General features: G+C 30.7%; 1 protein-coding gene across 1 annotated transcript in view; it reads left to right on the forward strand.

Moving 5' to 3' along the window:
- The window catches only part of LOC139501430 (cationic amino acid transporter 2-like), a 31483-nt gene extending 18856 nt beyond the window's left edge, over positions 1–12627 (forward strand). The window contains exons 8-16 of the mRNA XM_071290512.1: positions 44–164; positions 1783–2005; positions 4424–4563; positions 5684–5786; positions 6635–6697; positions 8399–8559; positions 9492–9658; positions 11027–11135; positions 12097–12627. Coding sequence (XP_071146613.1) covers positions 44–164; positions 1783–2005; positions 4424–4563; positions 5684–5786; positions 6635–6697; positions 8399–8559; positions 9492–9658; positions 11027–11135; positions 12097–12203 — 1194 coding nt within the window. The 3' untranslated portion in view covers positions 12204–12627. The remainder of the gene's footprint in view (positions 1–43; positions 165–1782; positions 2006–4423; positions 4564–5683; positions 5787–6634; positions 6698–8398; positions 8560–9491; positions 9659–11026; positions 11136–12096) is intronic.
- The last annotated feature ends 4384 nt before the right edge of the window (positions 12628–17011 follow it).

A 17011-nucleotide genomic window follows, 5' to 3' on the forward strand; every position in this document is an offset into this window, starting at 1 on the left:
AGTCCTACATATATATATCTCTGTTTTTGCTCTATATTTGCAGATTGGTAACACTACAGTTTATGGGAAAGGAGGATTTATGCCTTATGGGTTCTCTGGAATGATGGCAGGAGCAGCTACCTGTTTTTATGCCTTTGTAGGGTTTGATTGTATAGCAACGACAGGTTAGTTTAAAAGGAGGAATTTTCGATTTGACATCTACACAACAAGACATTTAAAATCTTAAGGTTAAGTATAGGCTGTTCCCAGTTAATTTGATATGGAAGTTAAGTACTGTGAAAGTACTTTAATTCGTCGGTATCAATTTTCGTGGTTTGAGCAATATCTACATATTCGTGGGTTTTTAAAATCGTGGATTTTACTTTTCTAAAAAAAAAAAAAAGTTAAAGCCAGTTTACAAATAGTCTGGATTGTAGGAAATTTCAAAGTAAACATTGCCCTGTGTAAATTGTAGTGATAACACTAATTAACCCATGATAAAGTGATCAACAGATTAAAGACCATCAAAGGTGTTAATTAGGCCATAAACATGTCACCTTAAGAAAACAGTAACCTAAATAAATGCTATAAACGTATCTTGAATTGTCAAATAATTCTCATCAAAATCAAGCCCAGCATGCAATAAATATTTCCCATATGTACGAGAACTATGAGGATATAAAATGAACACTTTATCATACTAGCATATAAATACAGGATATCTGACTTTCATCTATCAAAAATATTTTTATAAGAATTAAAAGATCAAATGTTGTAAAGTCTAGGTTATATGCAAGATTAAATGGGTATAATCCTGCATGTGATTGTAGTTCAGTGACTTCTATTAAAGTATTCTCAGATTTGACATTGTTTAATGTATTCTCTAGATCATATCAGTAGTCAAACAACCTACCTATGGAGGTTTTTCGATGTCTTGATTTGGACAATGTTGTTTTATTTCGTCGGACACTTTAATTCGTGGATAAAGTCATCCACGAAAACAACGAAAATTGGTATCCGACGAGTAAAAGTACTTTCACAGTATACTTTTGAAAAGCCTGATATTGTGTTTGCAATATATTTTACTGTTAGTTTAATTACAAAATTTGACTGGGTTTAGAACTTCAGAAAATTTATTTTAAACCAGAATTCAAAGTAAAACAATACCATAAGCCTTGGTAAAAATAAAAAAAATAATGTCAGCCTTTGATATTAAAGACAAAACTGAAAACTAAATACCCCAGGGGTATGATATGGTGCTTTGGAAGAGAAAGCAGATAATGTGTTTCTAGTGGCATCAACAATAAAGCCGATTTGACATTTTTAACATACCACATTTCCTTATTTTATATTGAGACTCAGAGTTTTTATGCCCCTACTGTAGCAAAGGGGTGCATTCAGTTTTACCCTTGTGTGTCCATACGTCCCAAAATTGGTTTCTGTTCTCAAACATAGTTTGCCTAAACAAAATGTTATTATGTAACTTAAAATCAATGCTTATTACCAAAAAACAGATCAGGTTTGAATTTGGGCTGTGTCATTTTTACCTTTCATGGGTTATGCCCCTTCATGAATGGAAATATTGCTGAATTATTTGGTTTCCATTCTCTTACTTACATTAATTTGCCTCAACCAAATGTAATGAATCTTATACACATTATGCTTATTACCACAAAACATAGATACAATACCAATTTGGGAAGTGTCACTTTTTTCTGTTATATATATCTCTGTATACACTTATGCAAGTATGGGCATCATCTTTTTCCAATTGACACATTCCTCATTTTTTCCTAATTACAGGAGAAGAAGCGAAGAATCCACAGAAAGCTATACCAATCAGTATTGTTGTGTCATTATTTACTATTTTCCTGGCATATACTGGAATGTCTATAATATTGACCTTGATGTGGCCTTATTATGATCTTGACAGTGATGCACCATTACCGGAGGTGTTCCATGATGTAGGATGGGATGTGGCTAAATATGTTATTGCTGTTGGTGCTGTTTGTGGTCTTTCCACAAGGTAAGTGTAAAGTTATCAGAAGACAATATACTAATAAGGGCTGTTCCAGAAAATAGTATTTCCCCCAAGGGATGGAGTTTTTTTTAACCCCTCCCTCCACCTAAACAAAATAAATTAAAACAACATCCCCATTGCATTTTGGTATTTCAATTACAACCACCCATATAAAATTGTAAAAAAAGTTGCCTTCCCTGGGGGAGACATATAGTATTTTCTGGAACAGCCCTAAGGAGATGTGGTATGATTACCATGCAGTTAAACAACTCTCCATCAGAGACACAATATTATAAGTTAACAACTATAGGTCAACGTATGGTTGTCAACAATGAGAAAAACTCATACTGCATAGAAAGCTATAAAAGGCTCCATATGACAGATGTAAAACAATTTAAATGAGAAACTAAATCTGATATATTTACGAAACAATAATGAAAAAAAAAAATTATAAATGACAACCACTGAATACAGGCTTCTGACTTGGGACAGGCACATACAGACTGTGGCTGGGTTATTTCAATTGGCCTATTTACAAGGAAAACTTACAATTTTTTTATGATATCAATTTTAAATCATATCATCAAATTGTATACTCATGTCCAATTAGAGTCATATGAATGGAGTGACTGGCGAAAAATAATAGTTATCCAATTCTTGAACCAATGCATGTATATACTGTAAATTCAGAAATTATTGCGAGGTTTTTATTTTTGAGAATAATGCGTCAGAATTATAAACGCAATAATTAAAACTCGCATTTTGTAATATTTTATCTGAGGCTTAAATTAAAATATTGTTTGTTTGCCCTTTACCGACCGACCCTATAAATTTGTTCCGCCTGAAAATCTTTTATTTGTATTTACCAGCAAGATTTTATTTTATTTTATTTTTTCGTCCTACCAAAAATCTTATATTTGTATTTCCCGCTCAAAACTTTTTTACCGGAATCCTCGGGTTTTATCTTTATCGTATAAGGTCTAGTCCGTTTGGTATCATGTGAGCGTTTGACATGAACACTTGCATATAGCATGCATAGAGTTTCAAAGCATTTGTTTGAAATCGATGTTAAACGCTTTGAAATAATGATATGACGTACGTTAACTCTGCATCTTTATACTTGAAGAGCAGGGTTTATTTACAAAAAAGTTTGTTTAATACAAAATTATTAACGTGTGTACAAACTTTTTTGTGTAAACGGCCGTTGTATTTTATGTAGGGATGGCCTTTTGTGATCCGTAGATCAGGATGATTATCATGGTTAACGATGCCTTCGACCAGCATTGCTATATTATTTATATCTGACATGAACCAAAGGTGCAAAAAGCCTGTAAAGTGGAGAATATTTGGCAGTAAAATTGCCAAAGTTTTCCATACAAATCATTTATAAATGCGATGTAAAATACGTGACAATTGAGTTGAAGTTTTGTAGCATTTTTATTGGAAACATGGGCACACACGGACATTTAAACACTCTAGGGACTTTTCCTAATAGTAATGTATGTCTGCCCCGACATATTTAACCAGGAAAAAGTTATCTCTTACAGAAAACCTTTAGGTAGAGGTAAGCGCACAAGGTATGTAGTACAGAATATTAGTGCAATTTAAAACTCTTCAAAGTTCCAGGCATAAATAAACGTTGAAAATATGCGACACAGCTCTTTATTTTGATATTTGAAAACAAAATAGTAGTGCAAAAAAAAAGCCATATGAATTAACTTCACATTCTACATGATATTTTTTTTTTCAAAACGTTGTCCCAGAAACTTATTAGCAAAAGCAAAACAGACAAAAATGACATTATGCAGATTTTGTATCTATAAAATAAAATATTATACCTACCTGCCTACCCATGAAAAAAAATATACCGAGTCAAGTTATTTTTTTGCGGAAAAAAATAAAATATTTGACCTACCTACCTACCCTGTTTCAAAACATAGGATCGGAAAAGGGCAAACAAACAATGTTTTAATTTAGGCCTGAATTAAGCAGGACTTTTCTCAAAATCGTAAAAATTTAAATTGCATTTAAGTTTTAAATGACAAAATTGCAATAATAAATGCATGCAATAATTTCTGAATTTATAATATCATAAACTTGTCTTCTGTGCATGATTTTATCATTTTTTACACATCCATATCATATCCTAATTTTTTTTTATTATCTTTGTCTGTTATGATTTGAAAATATGGCAGCTAATTAATTGTCGTGTTTTGAAGCCGTAGCTTACCAATTGGCCCCTTAGTAAACAATCAACAAAGAAGCATGGATATTGAGCACATGTATAACATCCATGCCTATTGCAATCACAGGATTTTTACGAGAAAGGTCACGCAGAGTTCACGGCATACAGAAAACATATCGTAATTTGAAGTTTCATATGCCTTTAAACAAACATTGTTAAGCTTTAGATCTATTTTGTAGTTTACTTGGAGCCATGTTTCCATTACCAAGAGTGATATATGCCATGGCATCAGATGGATTAGTATTCAGATTCTTATCTACTGTCAGCAAGAGATTTCAGACTCCATTAATAGCCACGTTCATCTCAGGGTTACTGGCAGGTACGATTTAATATAAAATGAAGATATGAAAACCCTGAAATGTTGAATGTAAAACAATTCAAACTAGAAAACTTATGGCCTAATTTATTTACAAAAAATGAATGAAAACCAAATATGTAAGACAGTAACAAAGGACAACCTCTGAATTATAGGTTCTTGACTTAGGACAGGCACATACATAATGTGGTGGGGTTAATTCTGTTTGATATTACCGTATATGACATTATAAATTCCATCTTAGTGGTCTCATCGAAAGTTGATTAAATGAAAAAATATTTATGCAAGTTATGCATTCAAACCCAGACGGGGTCAAACCTGAAACTTTAAAATTGGTATTTGCTGCTTGCCTGTCTGAGTAGAGGGATTATAATGTCTTCCTATGAACGGTCAGGAAATAGCATGTTGTAAATCAAGCTCAGTATTTTGGTCTATTTCTGTCGTATTAATATGGTCAAGGCCTGAAAATTCATTCAATAAAATGCTACATGTACTTAAACTTTCATAGCCATCAACCCTCATTGAAGTTTTCATTAGTGGCTTTTGGCTGTTGTATGCTCTTTGTTAGGGTTTTTGTTTCTTTGACACATTCCCTATTTCTACTTTAATTTCATTGTTATGCCTGTAGATGTAAAACTGTGTTTTAGCTTTTAGTTTAAACATATTTATTTATAGTGGATTTGGAAACAAGTTTTGCAACTTATATTAATCCCTTTCCACTTTGCGAATGCGAGTGCTGCCTTGTAGCGGCATTAGCCTACTCTTTTTCGAAATCTACAAGGGTGTCTTTAATGTGCAAGAAATATGGCTCTCTCTTAACATGTGTCAGCCATTTATCGTCCCCTTCCGACGGACTATCATTGTTTCCTCAAGACCATACTTGCAGATGGTGTCAAGGGAGAGCCAAAAATTGAGTTCCTGAAATTTTCAACCCAAACGGGAATCGAACCAGGAACCTTTGTGTTAGTAGTCCGATGCAGTAACCACTACACCACAGCTCTCTTTAACTTGTGCAATTGTGTTATAAATATAGAATCTTAATATTTTTTGTTTTGATGCCTTACTTTGTATTGACTTGTTCAAAAATTGTGATGGCTCATCTATTTTGCAAATTAATTTTCAGGTGTTATGGCAATGTTATTTGACTTACAAGAACTGGTAGATATGATGTCTATAGGAACTCTACTGGCTTATACACTAGTAGCTGTTTGTGTGTTAATTTTAAGGTATGAACTGGTCTGTTTAATGTTTTTTTATTGTTTAAGAATCAATTCACATTTTATTCAATAATGAGATATATAAAGATAATCTCTTGAATAAAATGTTGTTTATTTCTTATTGGTTGATTATCTCCTCTTTATTATTACAAATAGGACAGAATTTAAATCAAATGAAACCATTATAGAGTATGTAATACTTTAAACATGGATAGGAAACATGAAAGATTGTTTATATCATTTAGAAATACTACAAGCTCAGTTTAACATGTTTAACAAAATAAATTGTACTAGCTGTTAAAAAATTGTCAGTTACGGTATATGCTTTTCAACATGTTTAATATGAATATTTGAAATAAAAATTAACTGTCAAATCTTTTTATATATGTTAATAAGTAGCCTTGTTTGTAGCTATACCACAAATGTTTGTCTCATTTCTCTACTCATTTTATTGATAAATTGTTTACTGGAAATAAATCTCTAATGAATGGTTTTTTGAATAGGGGAGACAAATCATACTGCATCAGTAATTTGCATGAAATTTAGAAAGAGTATATTTATTAAAAAAAAAAAAAAATTATGCAAAACTACAAGAAAAAGGTAATGCAAAAACCGGATAAGAATCTTAAAGAGACATATTCTTATATAAATTCATTTTCATTTTAATTATAAGATTACAAAATTATATGTACATTCAGATAGGCAAATAAATATGAATGAATCAAAAACACAAACATGAATACAATAAACTACCGATAGACCTTTTTTGGAAAATGTAGTAGAATATGTTAAAGATATATATTTCACTCATTTATGATAATCTTTATATTTATCATTTTGATTTTTATATGTTTCAGATATAAAGTAAAGTGTTTTTCATTCAAACATAAAGTTGAAGTTTATATTGAAGATGGAGATGAGTAAGTCATATTTAATGCATAATGTATAAAGGAGGTCATTTTAGAAAGGGCTATATTTTTTTTGCAATCTTTGTAAAATTAAAACTTCAACATATTACAGGCCTATTTGGTGGTGTTTCATCTTACAAAGTCTATCCAAATAAATTTTTTTGCAAATAATTCCCATTAAGGTGGTAGACCTTGGTTCAGGGAGATAACTCTTTAAATCATCAGTACGTTTGTAAAAGTCAAGTTCATCAATGTATTTTAAGCATTTACCTGAAACAGATTGAAAATAATCTATGTAACCTAGAAGCTTAGAATAAATTTTTAAAAATGGTTGACACAAACGTACTGATGATTTTAAGAGTTGTTTCCCTTAACCTAGGTCTACCTCCTTAAGCTGGTGCTACTGACTGTCTTGAACTTGCAGTTAAGCAAGAGTTTTTTTTGCTCCATTTTGAATGCCTCACTGTGACTTTGAGATGAAGAACAACAATAAAAGTGCTGTTCCTTTGCTTTTTGTTGTGTTTTTAGCTGCACATACACTATTGTGTCATGGTTGGATACACCATACCCATTGTTTTTCTAGTGCAATGATTTGAGTTTCATTGGGAACAAATATTTGACTTTTCATGCTGAGAAGCTATATCATAAATGACTTTTTGGGGGTTTACATAAAAACAGAAAATTTAATCTCATATTTTACTTTAAAAATTCAACCTCATATGTGAAAATGTCTATGCTTTGAAATGAGCCATCTGTTTTAAGTGATAAATAAATATTTTACATCAGATCTAACATTTTAAAAATTGACATTATAATTTAACTATGCAACTGTGACATAAAGTTCAGTATATCTTAAATGTTACTTTTGAGTTTGACATTTATGTCTGTGACAATATGATGGGCTTAAAATATATTATTTATATTTATATTTATGATCATATATTCTCAAAATGTTTATTTAAGGTGGTACCTAACACTACAGGGAGATAACTCTGTAAAGTCAGCTAAACGTTTTAATTACGTTGTGTTGTAAAAGGAATATTAAGCTTCTCAATGATCAAAATTGGTGTTTGTCAAACTGCTATATAACCAGTGTAATTTTTCTGACAAAACGGTTGGTTCAAAATTTTTGACATTTTTATATTTTTGTTAAAGTTTTATGAAAATTAAACGAGCCAAATTAATTTTAGTGCAAGTGTTGGGTACCACCTTAATTGAATAAAATAAATACAGGGGAATATCTATTAAGAAAATCATGACCTTGTAAAAGGTTGTTCAATTGACCGCTACGTTACATATAACATATTTACGTGCAGACCAGGTGGTGACATGTAGCAATAACAATTAGTTAAAACACTGGACATACATGTATTCTTCAAACATCAATTTCCAGGTTGGTCAAAACATGTCAATTAGAGTCAACTTAATAGATATTCATCCCTGTATCTTTTGATTTAAGACTATAATGGTCAAATTAATAGAAACCTTTACACTGTTTATATTCTGTATATATACTTATATATTTGACTGTATAGGGGAGATCATCCGTTTTGGACACTGGTCCAGACCAGCTTTAATAAACTGCTATTCCAAATAACCATGTGTTGTGTTACATGTCTACTGAAGTCTTTTTTTCTGGAAAGATAAAATGGCAAGATAATTTTTTGTGTCCACATATTTTTTACATTTGTACATTTTGAGATATAATTTCAGTCAACATGATACTTCCTCCAAAAGCCATTTATTAGGGAACACAAGTAAGAAAAAAGAAAATACTAGCAGTTATATTAAAAAGATGTTTCTAAGAGATTCAAATCAGAAGACTCCAACGATAGAAACAGAAAAAATCACAGAGTATAATATAGCAATTATAGGTAAATATATATATTGCAATAATTTAATTTTGGATGTAATGCGTCTTCTAATTGGCTGACGTTATTTTGTTATGAGCCCATAGACATAATTTAGTCATGTGACCGTGATGTCATCAACGTTTTTTCATGGTTTTCTACGGTTTAAAATGGAATTTAGAATTAAATTATAAGAAATGACTTAAAAAATGTGCACACTGTTAAATAACTCGCTACGCGCGTTATTCAGTGTGCACCAAATTTTTTATGTTATTTCTTCATAGACAGAAAAAATATTACAGTCATTCCTTAAATGTAAAAGGTTTGTTGGAAATTATTCAAATAAAGCACATAAAATATCCAATAGAAACATGTCCGAACCCCTTACAAATCACTTGTATAAGGTCATGCATGGAGTACTATATATTCAATAGCTTTTGCAACTTTTTTCTAAAACTGTGGCAGTATTGTCAAATTAAAAAACTTGACGTTAAAATTGTTATTTCAATTTCTCTGTGCAGCATTTCTTGAAATCCCTATAATAAATCTTGCAGTTGTGTCATTTTAAAATTGCCAAAAAAAATTTATGCACAAATTTCTGAATTTACAATGCTCCTTATTAATTTAGAGAACTCTTGTATAAAGACATGCTTTGAACATTCTTAAGTGATTGATTATTTATAAATCAAACGCTTTTATATAAAGACAACAAGATTTCCAATGAGAAAACCGAAGACCTAAGTGTTGAGCATCTGAACAACCCATATTTTATAGTAAGCTATAAACATTTGATAAAAGCAAAATAATAAACTTTGAAGCCATACCTCATAGAAAAACAATAGCCTGAGAAATAACAGAAAACAAAAATTGTACTGGTATGTGGAGTCCAAAACAAATCAAATATATATTAAGAAATTTTAAGCCCCATTTATTCTCATTTAATTTTTTTTTTTCAGTTTTATTAATAGTAATTTTAAGCCTCATTTTGGTGGTAGCAGAGGAGAGTATATCAGACAGTAAACCATGGGCTATTGTTTTAGCTTTAATATTTGCCATTGCTATATTTGTAATGGTGTATTCTATATGGGTCCAGCCAGAAAACCAAGATCCTATACATTTTAAGGTAAGTTAATTGTCAAAAATTGTGGATTCATTTTTATCTTACCTCCTATACATTTCCAGGAATATGATTGGTTAAAAGCGTCTGCGTGCAAACCGTGTATATTTGATATTAGGTTAGTAGGGAGGTGGGGCTTATCTCATACACGGTTAGTAGTGGAGTTACGTCCCTTTATATTCCTTATTAGGTAAGAAGGGGGCGGGGCTTATTTCATACACGGTTAGTAAAGGTGTTATGTCCCTTTATAAAAAACAAAACGGTACTGAGAAAAAATCTTAAATGTTCCAACAGACAAAGAAATTGATGATTAAGATTGAAAAAAATTCATAAAACACATTTAAACCTTACAAGTCGTTATTGTTGGCATCTGTTTTTGTAGGATCAATGGAAGTATTTTCTTAGTACACTTTCTCATTTTGAGAATCACTAGTCTTAATTTCACACGTTAAGATAGTCGGTAAGATAAATTCGTTACATAGTGTGCTAGTGACGTAATACGGTATATATGGGGTCAGTAAATTCCATATGGGGATTCAAGCTTCGCTCTCACCCCATATGGAATTTACTGACCCCATATATACCGTATTAGGTCACTAGCACACTATGTAACTAATAATATTTGTTGGATACCAATTTTCGTGGATTTTGTGGGTACAAGGGAACCACGAATTTGAAAATTAAACAAATTGCTAATTTTCTAAAGGAATGTATGCAGACTTTGCCAAAACCAAGAAATTAAATATCCATGAATATGCAAGTTTTCCTAAAACCACGAAAATGGGTACTCATGAAAATAACTGAATCCACAGAATACTGTAAATTCAGAAATTGATGTGTTCTTTGATTATTTGGATTTTTAAATAAAATTGAGAATGGTAATGGGAAATGTGTTAGAAACAACATCCAAACTGAGGAGTAGGAAACAGCCAAAGGCCACCAATTGGTCTTCAACACAGCAAAAAGAAAAAAAATCAGAGGTGGATTTCAACTGGCCCCTTTACAATAATGAATACTAGTTCAAAGAAAATGGATGTCATACTTAACTCCAAAATTAATTACAAGACTAAAAAGGACAGAGGGTCCTGAGTTGGGACAGGCACAAAAAAAAGACTGGACAAAAACAGTGATGTATTGCAATTTCATGAAAAACTGCATACAATTATATAATTTTATGTGTCAAATACTGTGAGTACTTTGTTTATGGGTATGAGTTTTCATGGTTTGTCAACAAAAGTTACATGTTCGTGGGTTCTTCAATTCATGGAATTTAGCTTCCTGAAAATACAAATTGAGTAAAAATTCAGTTGTATCAATGTGGTATTCTTTGTACTTTCTAGTTGCAATCTAAAAAAAATTTCCTTTTTTGTGCAGGTTCCATTGTTGCCATTTTTACCTGTGATTAGTATTTTTATAAACATCTACTTGATGATGAAATTATCAACAGCTACATGGATAAGATTTGCCGTATGGATGGCAGTAGGTGAGTTTAATATGAGGCAGGCATAACCTGTGAATGGGGACGAAGTCTGTTTGTATTTTTTTTTTTAATTCAAACATGTTAATAAAAGAAACGGAAACACCATTGCGTTCCCAATTTTGGTTCTGTTGTTAGGGATTTAGCTGTGACGTTTTTTAAGTCATGAAGTCATATTCAATGTATACAAAAGAAACGCTTTCAACAGGTAATGTTTTTTTCATATCAAACAATTATTAAAAATGAATTTGTATTGAGTTCCAATCTTATATTTTACTAGACTGATAAATATATATTTTATACAAAGTCTCATGCAAACAAGACTGGAAAAGAAAGTAGATTTCTGTGCAAATGGGGGGAAACCGGAACAGGAAGTAGATCTGAAAAAAAGTTAACAATTTTGAGTTCATTAGTAGAATGAAAAATTCAGGAAATTTTCCCGATTTTTTTTTTTTTTTTTTATTGATTTTTCTACCATAATTGGGGACTTCATATCCATATCAATTGACTAAAAGGATCATATTTGCCATATATACTGGGTTTGTAAAAAAAGTAGAGGTTGAAAAAAAAGTATATATATACTGTAGATTCAATATTATTTGTTGGATACCAATTTTTGTGGGATTTTTTAGTACAGATGAACCACAAATTCAAATGTGTAACAAATTCAAATAAAAATTGAAGGCTTAGTTTACAGACTTTATAAGCAAAAGTGTGAAATCAAATATACAGCCTTCTAAAATGAGCAAAACCTATACTGTATAGTCTGTTACAAAAAAAAACCATCAAAATTAAATGTTAAAAAATGCACACACAAAATATGGCAGAAATGAACCCCAAAAGACTGAATTACAGGCTCTTAACTTGGATAGGCACATACAGAGTTAAAAGATGTTTGTGAGTGCCCAACCCTCCTCTATTTAATTGATATTATCTTTTATGCCTATTTTCTTTTCCCTTTTTATAGGTTTTGCTATATATTTTGGATATGGAATACGAAACAGTTCAGAAGGCAAAAGTGGGCAGAGTGTTCCATTGTTAGACGAAAAATCTGAATCTGATCACGAGGATTAAATCATTTACAATATAAATTAAGGTTGTGCCAAAATTGTATATTTTTTATACAGATTTTAAAATTGTATTTTTTATAGCATCATGATCATCTCTTTGAATATAAGATTTGATAATTTAAAAAAACGACTGTTATTAATATTGCGAAAAAATGCAATAATGCTGCCAAATTGTATTGTAGATTTTATATAATCATGTTTTGTTATTGTTTCTTATGCATTTAATTTGTTTTTAATGTCTGTTTTGATTTGACAAAATTTGGACCTGCAATAGAGGAGAATAATATGAAAGGTGTTTGAATAATACTTGCCAACATCAATCATTAATTTTACAGCCACAAATCTAAATTTGCTCGTAAATTAGTTTGTGCAACTCAATGCAGTATTTCATGTAGTCAAGTATTCACAAAAAATAAATGTACAACGATTTCTTCATTTTATTTCATGTTAGTTGTGTTCTAGAAATTTCTTAGTGTATATATAGTCGCCGTCAGCTGATATTCGTAGCGGTTATCGGTAAAAATCATCTAATAATGAGAAGGTCAGGATTATTACAGTGCGATCACTTAAAAGGTAGGTCAGTAGTGTTTTTTCTTTTTGCGATTTATGAATGGAATGTGAAAAACTATATCTCGATTGAACGCGATTGATAGTTTAGATTATTTTTACCGATTACCGCTACGAATTTCAGCTGACGGCAACTATAGTCATAAATTATAATGTTTTATGATATTGTTTAATACTCTTAAGAGCTTTAATAGTAGACTCTACTTAATTCCATATCTGTTAAATTAATAATTCATATATTTGCACAAGAATTCATAACACGTATAATTTCCTTTCTCTTGCATATCAGATGTTATATTATTGTATATGAACATATATTCCTTCATTTGCATAAAGTATTTCTGATAAAGGGATGCATACACATTTACTATTATCATAATCAGTAATGAGTTAACTATCAGTGCCCCTGAATCCCAAATATATGGATTCATTATTAATCATGGAGTACCAATTTTCATGCATTCATTGGTAATTCTAATGCAAAAAAGTTTGTAACGTTCATTTTGATTGGATAGCGTCACTTTCTTACATGGCATCAATTGACAATTGATGCTATGGGACGTCCACACAAGCGCAGACGGCATATGACAGATTTTAAATACATGTTTTAACGTTGTTTTCTGTCAGTGTCATTAGAATGGAGATAACAAAATTGTATTTTAAGCTCCGACGGCATCAATTTGGGATTTGATGGTTGCAAATACCAGTTTGCTGTCTCCCCTAACGCATCGCCAGTAAACTTAATTTGCGACCATCAATTCCCAATTGATGCCGTCGGAGCTTAAAATACAATGCAGTTATCTCCTAAAGGTTAACCACAAAATGAATTTTCACAGGATAAAAAATTCCTATAAGCTTGTATGCTAACAAAACCATGAACTCCTGTATTCAGCATCACATTAAAGACTACAGGGACAACACTGATGATTGTCAAATTGTATTTTCACAAGATTTTGTTTTTTATATGACTGTTGATTTAGTGCCTTCTTTCTTTCAGGGTCTACATGTTTATCAATATATATCTTCTGTAAATTCAGAAATTGTTGCGTGCATTTATTATTGCGATTTAATCATTTTTGACTATAATGCGATTTTAATTTTTTGCAACATGAAAAAAAATCCTGTTTAATTCATATAAAAAATTTCAAAATGCCAGTTTAAATTATTGCAATTATAACCCTGTCACATTTTTTGCAATAATAAAAACATTGCAATAATTTCTGAATTTACAGTAATACAAATCCTTTTAATAGAAAAATATGTTAGTCCAAGCTGAGGGACAAATTGATAGCTATTATAATCTACTGGATCAAATGGTAGAATTTGTTTCCCTAATGAGGGAACATATAATTTATTTTATTGTATAGCAATATAATATTTTCCACAGAACGTAACCAAAAGTTAGGGTGCAATAAATTCTAATATTGCACTAGTGCAAAAAATCTTCAAAATTCGTGACATCATTAACGACAAAATCTTAGTTTAAACCAATTTTTACTTTCAAATATTATATTGCTATACAATAAAAGGGTTATTGCATGAATATTTGGGAATATTGTCCCTTGTAGAACATATATTGCACTCGCAAGCTCCTGCAATATAAAATTCTACGAGGGACAATATTCCCCAATATTCATGCAATAACCCTATATTATTACACTATTATTCAAATGAAAATGATATTAGAAAGTTATTCATTTACAGATATGTAATTTTAGCCTAAAAAATGCTCCTGTTACTCTTATTAACATTTTAACTACAAATGGAGAATCTGAAAACCAATTAGTTACATTAATTTTTATGATAAAAAAGAACAAACAATATTGTGTCATTATGAAACTTAATCATTTTGTCATTGTAAATTGATTTTTATTGTAAAACTTCATAATTTTAACTCAACTAGGTAATCAAGTTATATGTAATATTGAACTAAGTGCTCTTACTGTAAAATCAGAAACTTTTGCTATCTTTTTTAATTTTAAGCAGCATATTCTTCGCAGAAATAAGAACTCTCATTTAAAATTTTGAAAGCATTTCGCAAAATTTTCATTTTTGTCAGTTATTCAGCAATCACAGTGATAATGATAATCATTTCATGCAAAAGCTTCTGAATTTACAGTAAATCATGATACTGTTATTTTTTCTTTGTTAATTTTTCAGATATTAAATTGTATTATTTATTATGTAAGGCAAGATGCAATGATGGAAGTCTTGTTATTGATAATAATGTTAAGATAGAAAACAAACTGATTTAAAAGGAAGGTGCTCTTTTGGTCTTTAATACAGACAAATAACAAACTTGAAATACAAAAATAAATCTAAATAAAACACGGTGACCAAACCTTTACATTTATAGTCTTTTTAACAGTTCCGTAATTGACTATAATAAGAAATTAATTTTTTAAAGAGATGCTTCCCTTAGGAGGGACATACATTTTCGTTGACAATGGTGAGCTACTGGAAATGCCAAAATTTATCTGAGCATAATCTTAGTTTTACAAATCTTCATTTCATGCAATCATTTATTTAGCTAAAAACTTTCCAAATTAATAGTTATTTTTGCTTGAAAATTAATTTAAACCTTACATATCACTTTGAACTGATCATGCTTTGTATGGACAGCAGCACATTATGTTAAGGATGTAATTAGGTGAAATTAATAAAATCAAGAAATTAAAATTGATACTATAAACGAGAAGAGCATAAGTTAAGGAAAAAAATAAGCTAAATATTTTGATAGGTCATGGAACTCATTTTCGAGATATTTGATTTTTAAAATATGGCGTGAAAAGGCTGACTCGGACTTTTACTTTATATTTGCATTGGTATTATTTGGGTCTCAAATCAAAAGAAAAAAATCAAGAATCTGCTTAAATTTTGGCAAATTACCTTACATGAGCTATTTTGTCTTATACGAAAAGAAAAATGCGTGTTATGGGGAAAAATATTTTACCTCGTATTGAATGGAAAAACAACAATGAGTCTGAACATCCAACACAAATTCAAACCTCACCTAAGTACATCCTGAAGTGTAAAACCAGTCAACAATTTGCAAAGGAAAACAACTTGTGCTAAAAGTTTGTAGTAGAATCAAATCAGTAATTGAATATGCAAATGGACTTTTTTTACAAACATATAAGATTTAAGGTTAATTTTATGAGTTTTAAGAATGCATGTATACAAGACCAATAGTGCACCAGAGATAAGCTTCCTTTTAAAGTCTATTTTGAATATATTATTTATTTAAGAATATCTGTGATGAGATCATTGTTGAATAAAATTTTTAAATTGTTATTCAGTTCTTCATTATTTTATTGAGAGAATGCCATTGAATAAACATGCATTCAAGATATATCAAGTTTAATAAAAAAAAAATATGAAAAAACAATAGAATATGGTGGTAGATTCACATGAAACAATTTGAATTAAATCACACAAAAGAGGTGAAAGATACCAAAGGGACATTTGAGAGGGGGGATAGGACCTTTTTTGGGGACTCCGGGATCAGGTGTTTTTAAGCTCAGGATTTCGGGATTGACCCTTTCGGGATCCGAGAATCCTTTTTTTCGGATTTCGGGATCTACTTTATTTAAATTCGGGACCTCTGGATTTCGTTTTTTTAAGTCCAGGATTTCGGGATCAGGACCCCTCCTATCCCCCCTCATTTGAAAATGGCAAAAAATTTTAAAAATGCAACAAACAGTACACAGTAAACAGTTCATCTTAAAAAACTTGAGACTGAGTAACATCAATCTTAACCCAAAACTAGGGGTGATATAAAGGTAAAGATATCCTGCTCCACATGTTGCCATCGTCAAGGAACCTTCAATAAGGTAACTCATGTCTTACAGCAAGCCAATAGGAGATAACTGTTGCTGCAATTAATTCATGATATCTACCATACCACCCTCGATTAAATGTAGCAGGGTTCCAAGGAACCCAGTGCTTTGCCTACTTTTGCTGTTTTAAATCGCATGCTCAACAAAAATGAGGAAAAGAATAAATTAAATAATCCTCTCTATACTATCTTTTGATTGCAAGAAGCTTCTGTACATGTTTGATAAAAATCCAGGATAGTTTTTGAATTTAATAAATGATTTAAAAACTTTTAACTGCAGACTGTATGCAACGTTCACTGGAAGAAAAACTAAGTACATTTATAAGTAAAATACGGATAAACAGGTACAAAATTTTAACAAAATTTCCTGTAGATCCTAGCTTTTGATCATAAACTAGCTTCTGTCC

This window comes from Mytilus edulis, chromosome 13, assembly GCF_963676685.1.
Source record: "Mytilus edulis chromosome 13, xbMytEdul2.2, whole genome shotgun sequence".
NCBI lineage: Eukaryota > Metazoa > Mollusca > Bivalvia > Mytilida > Mytilidae > Mytilus > Mytilus edulis.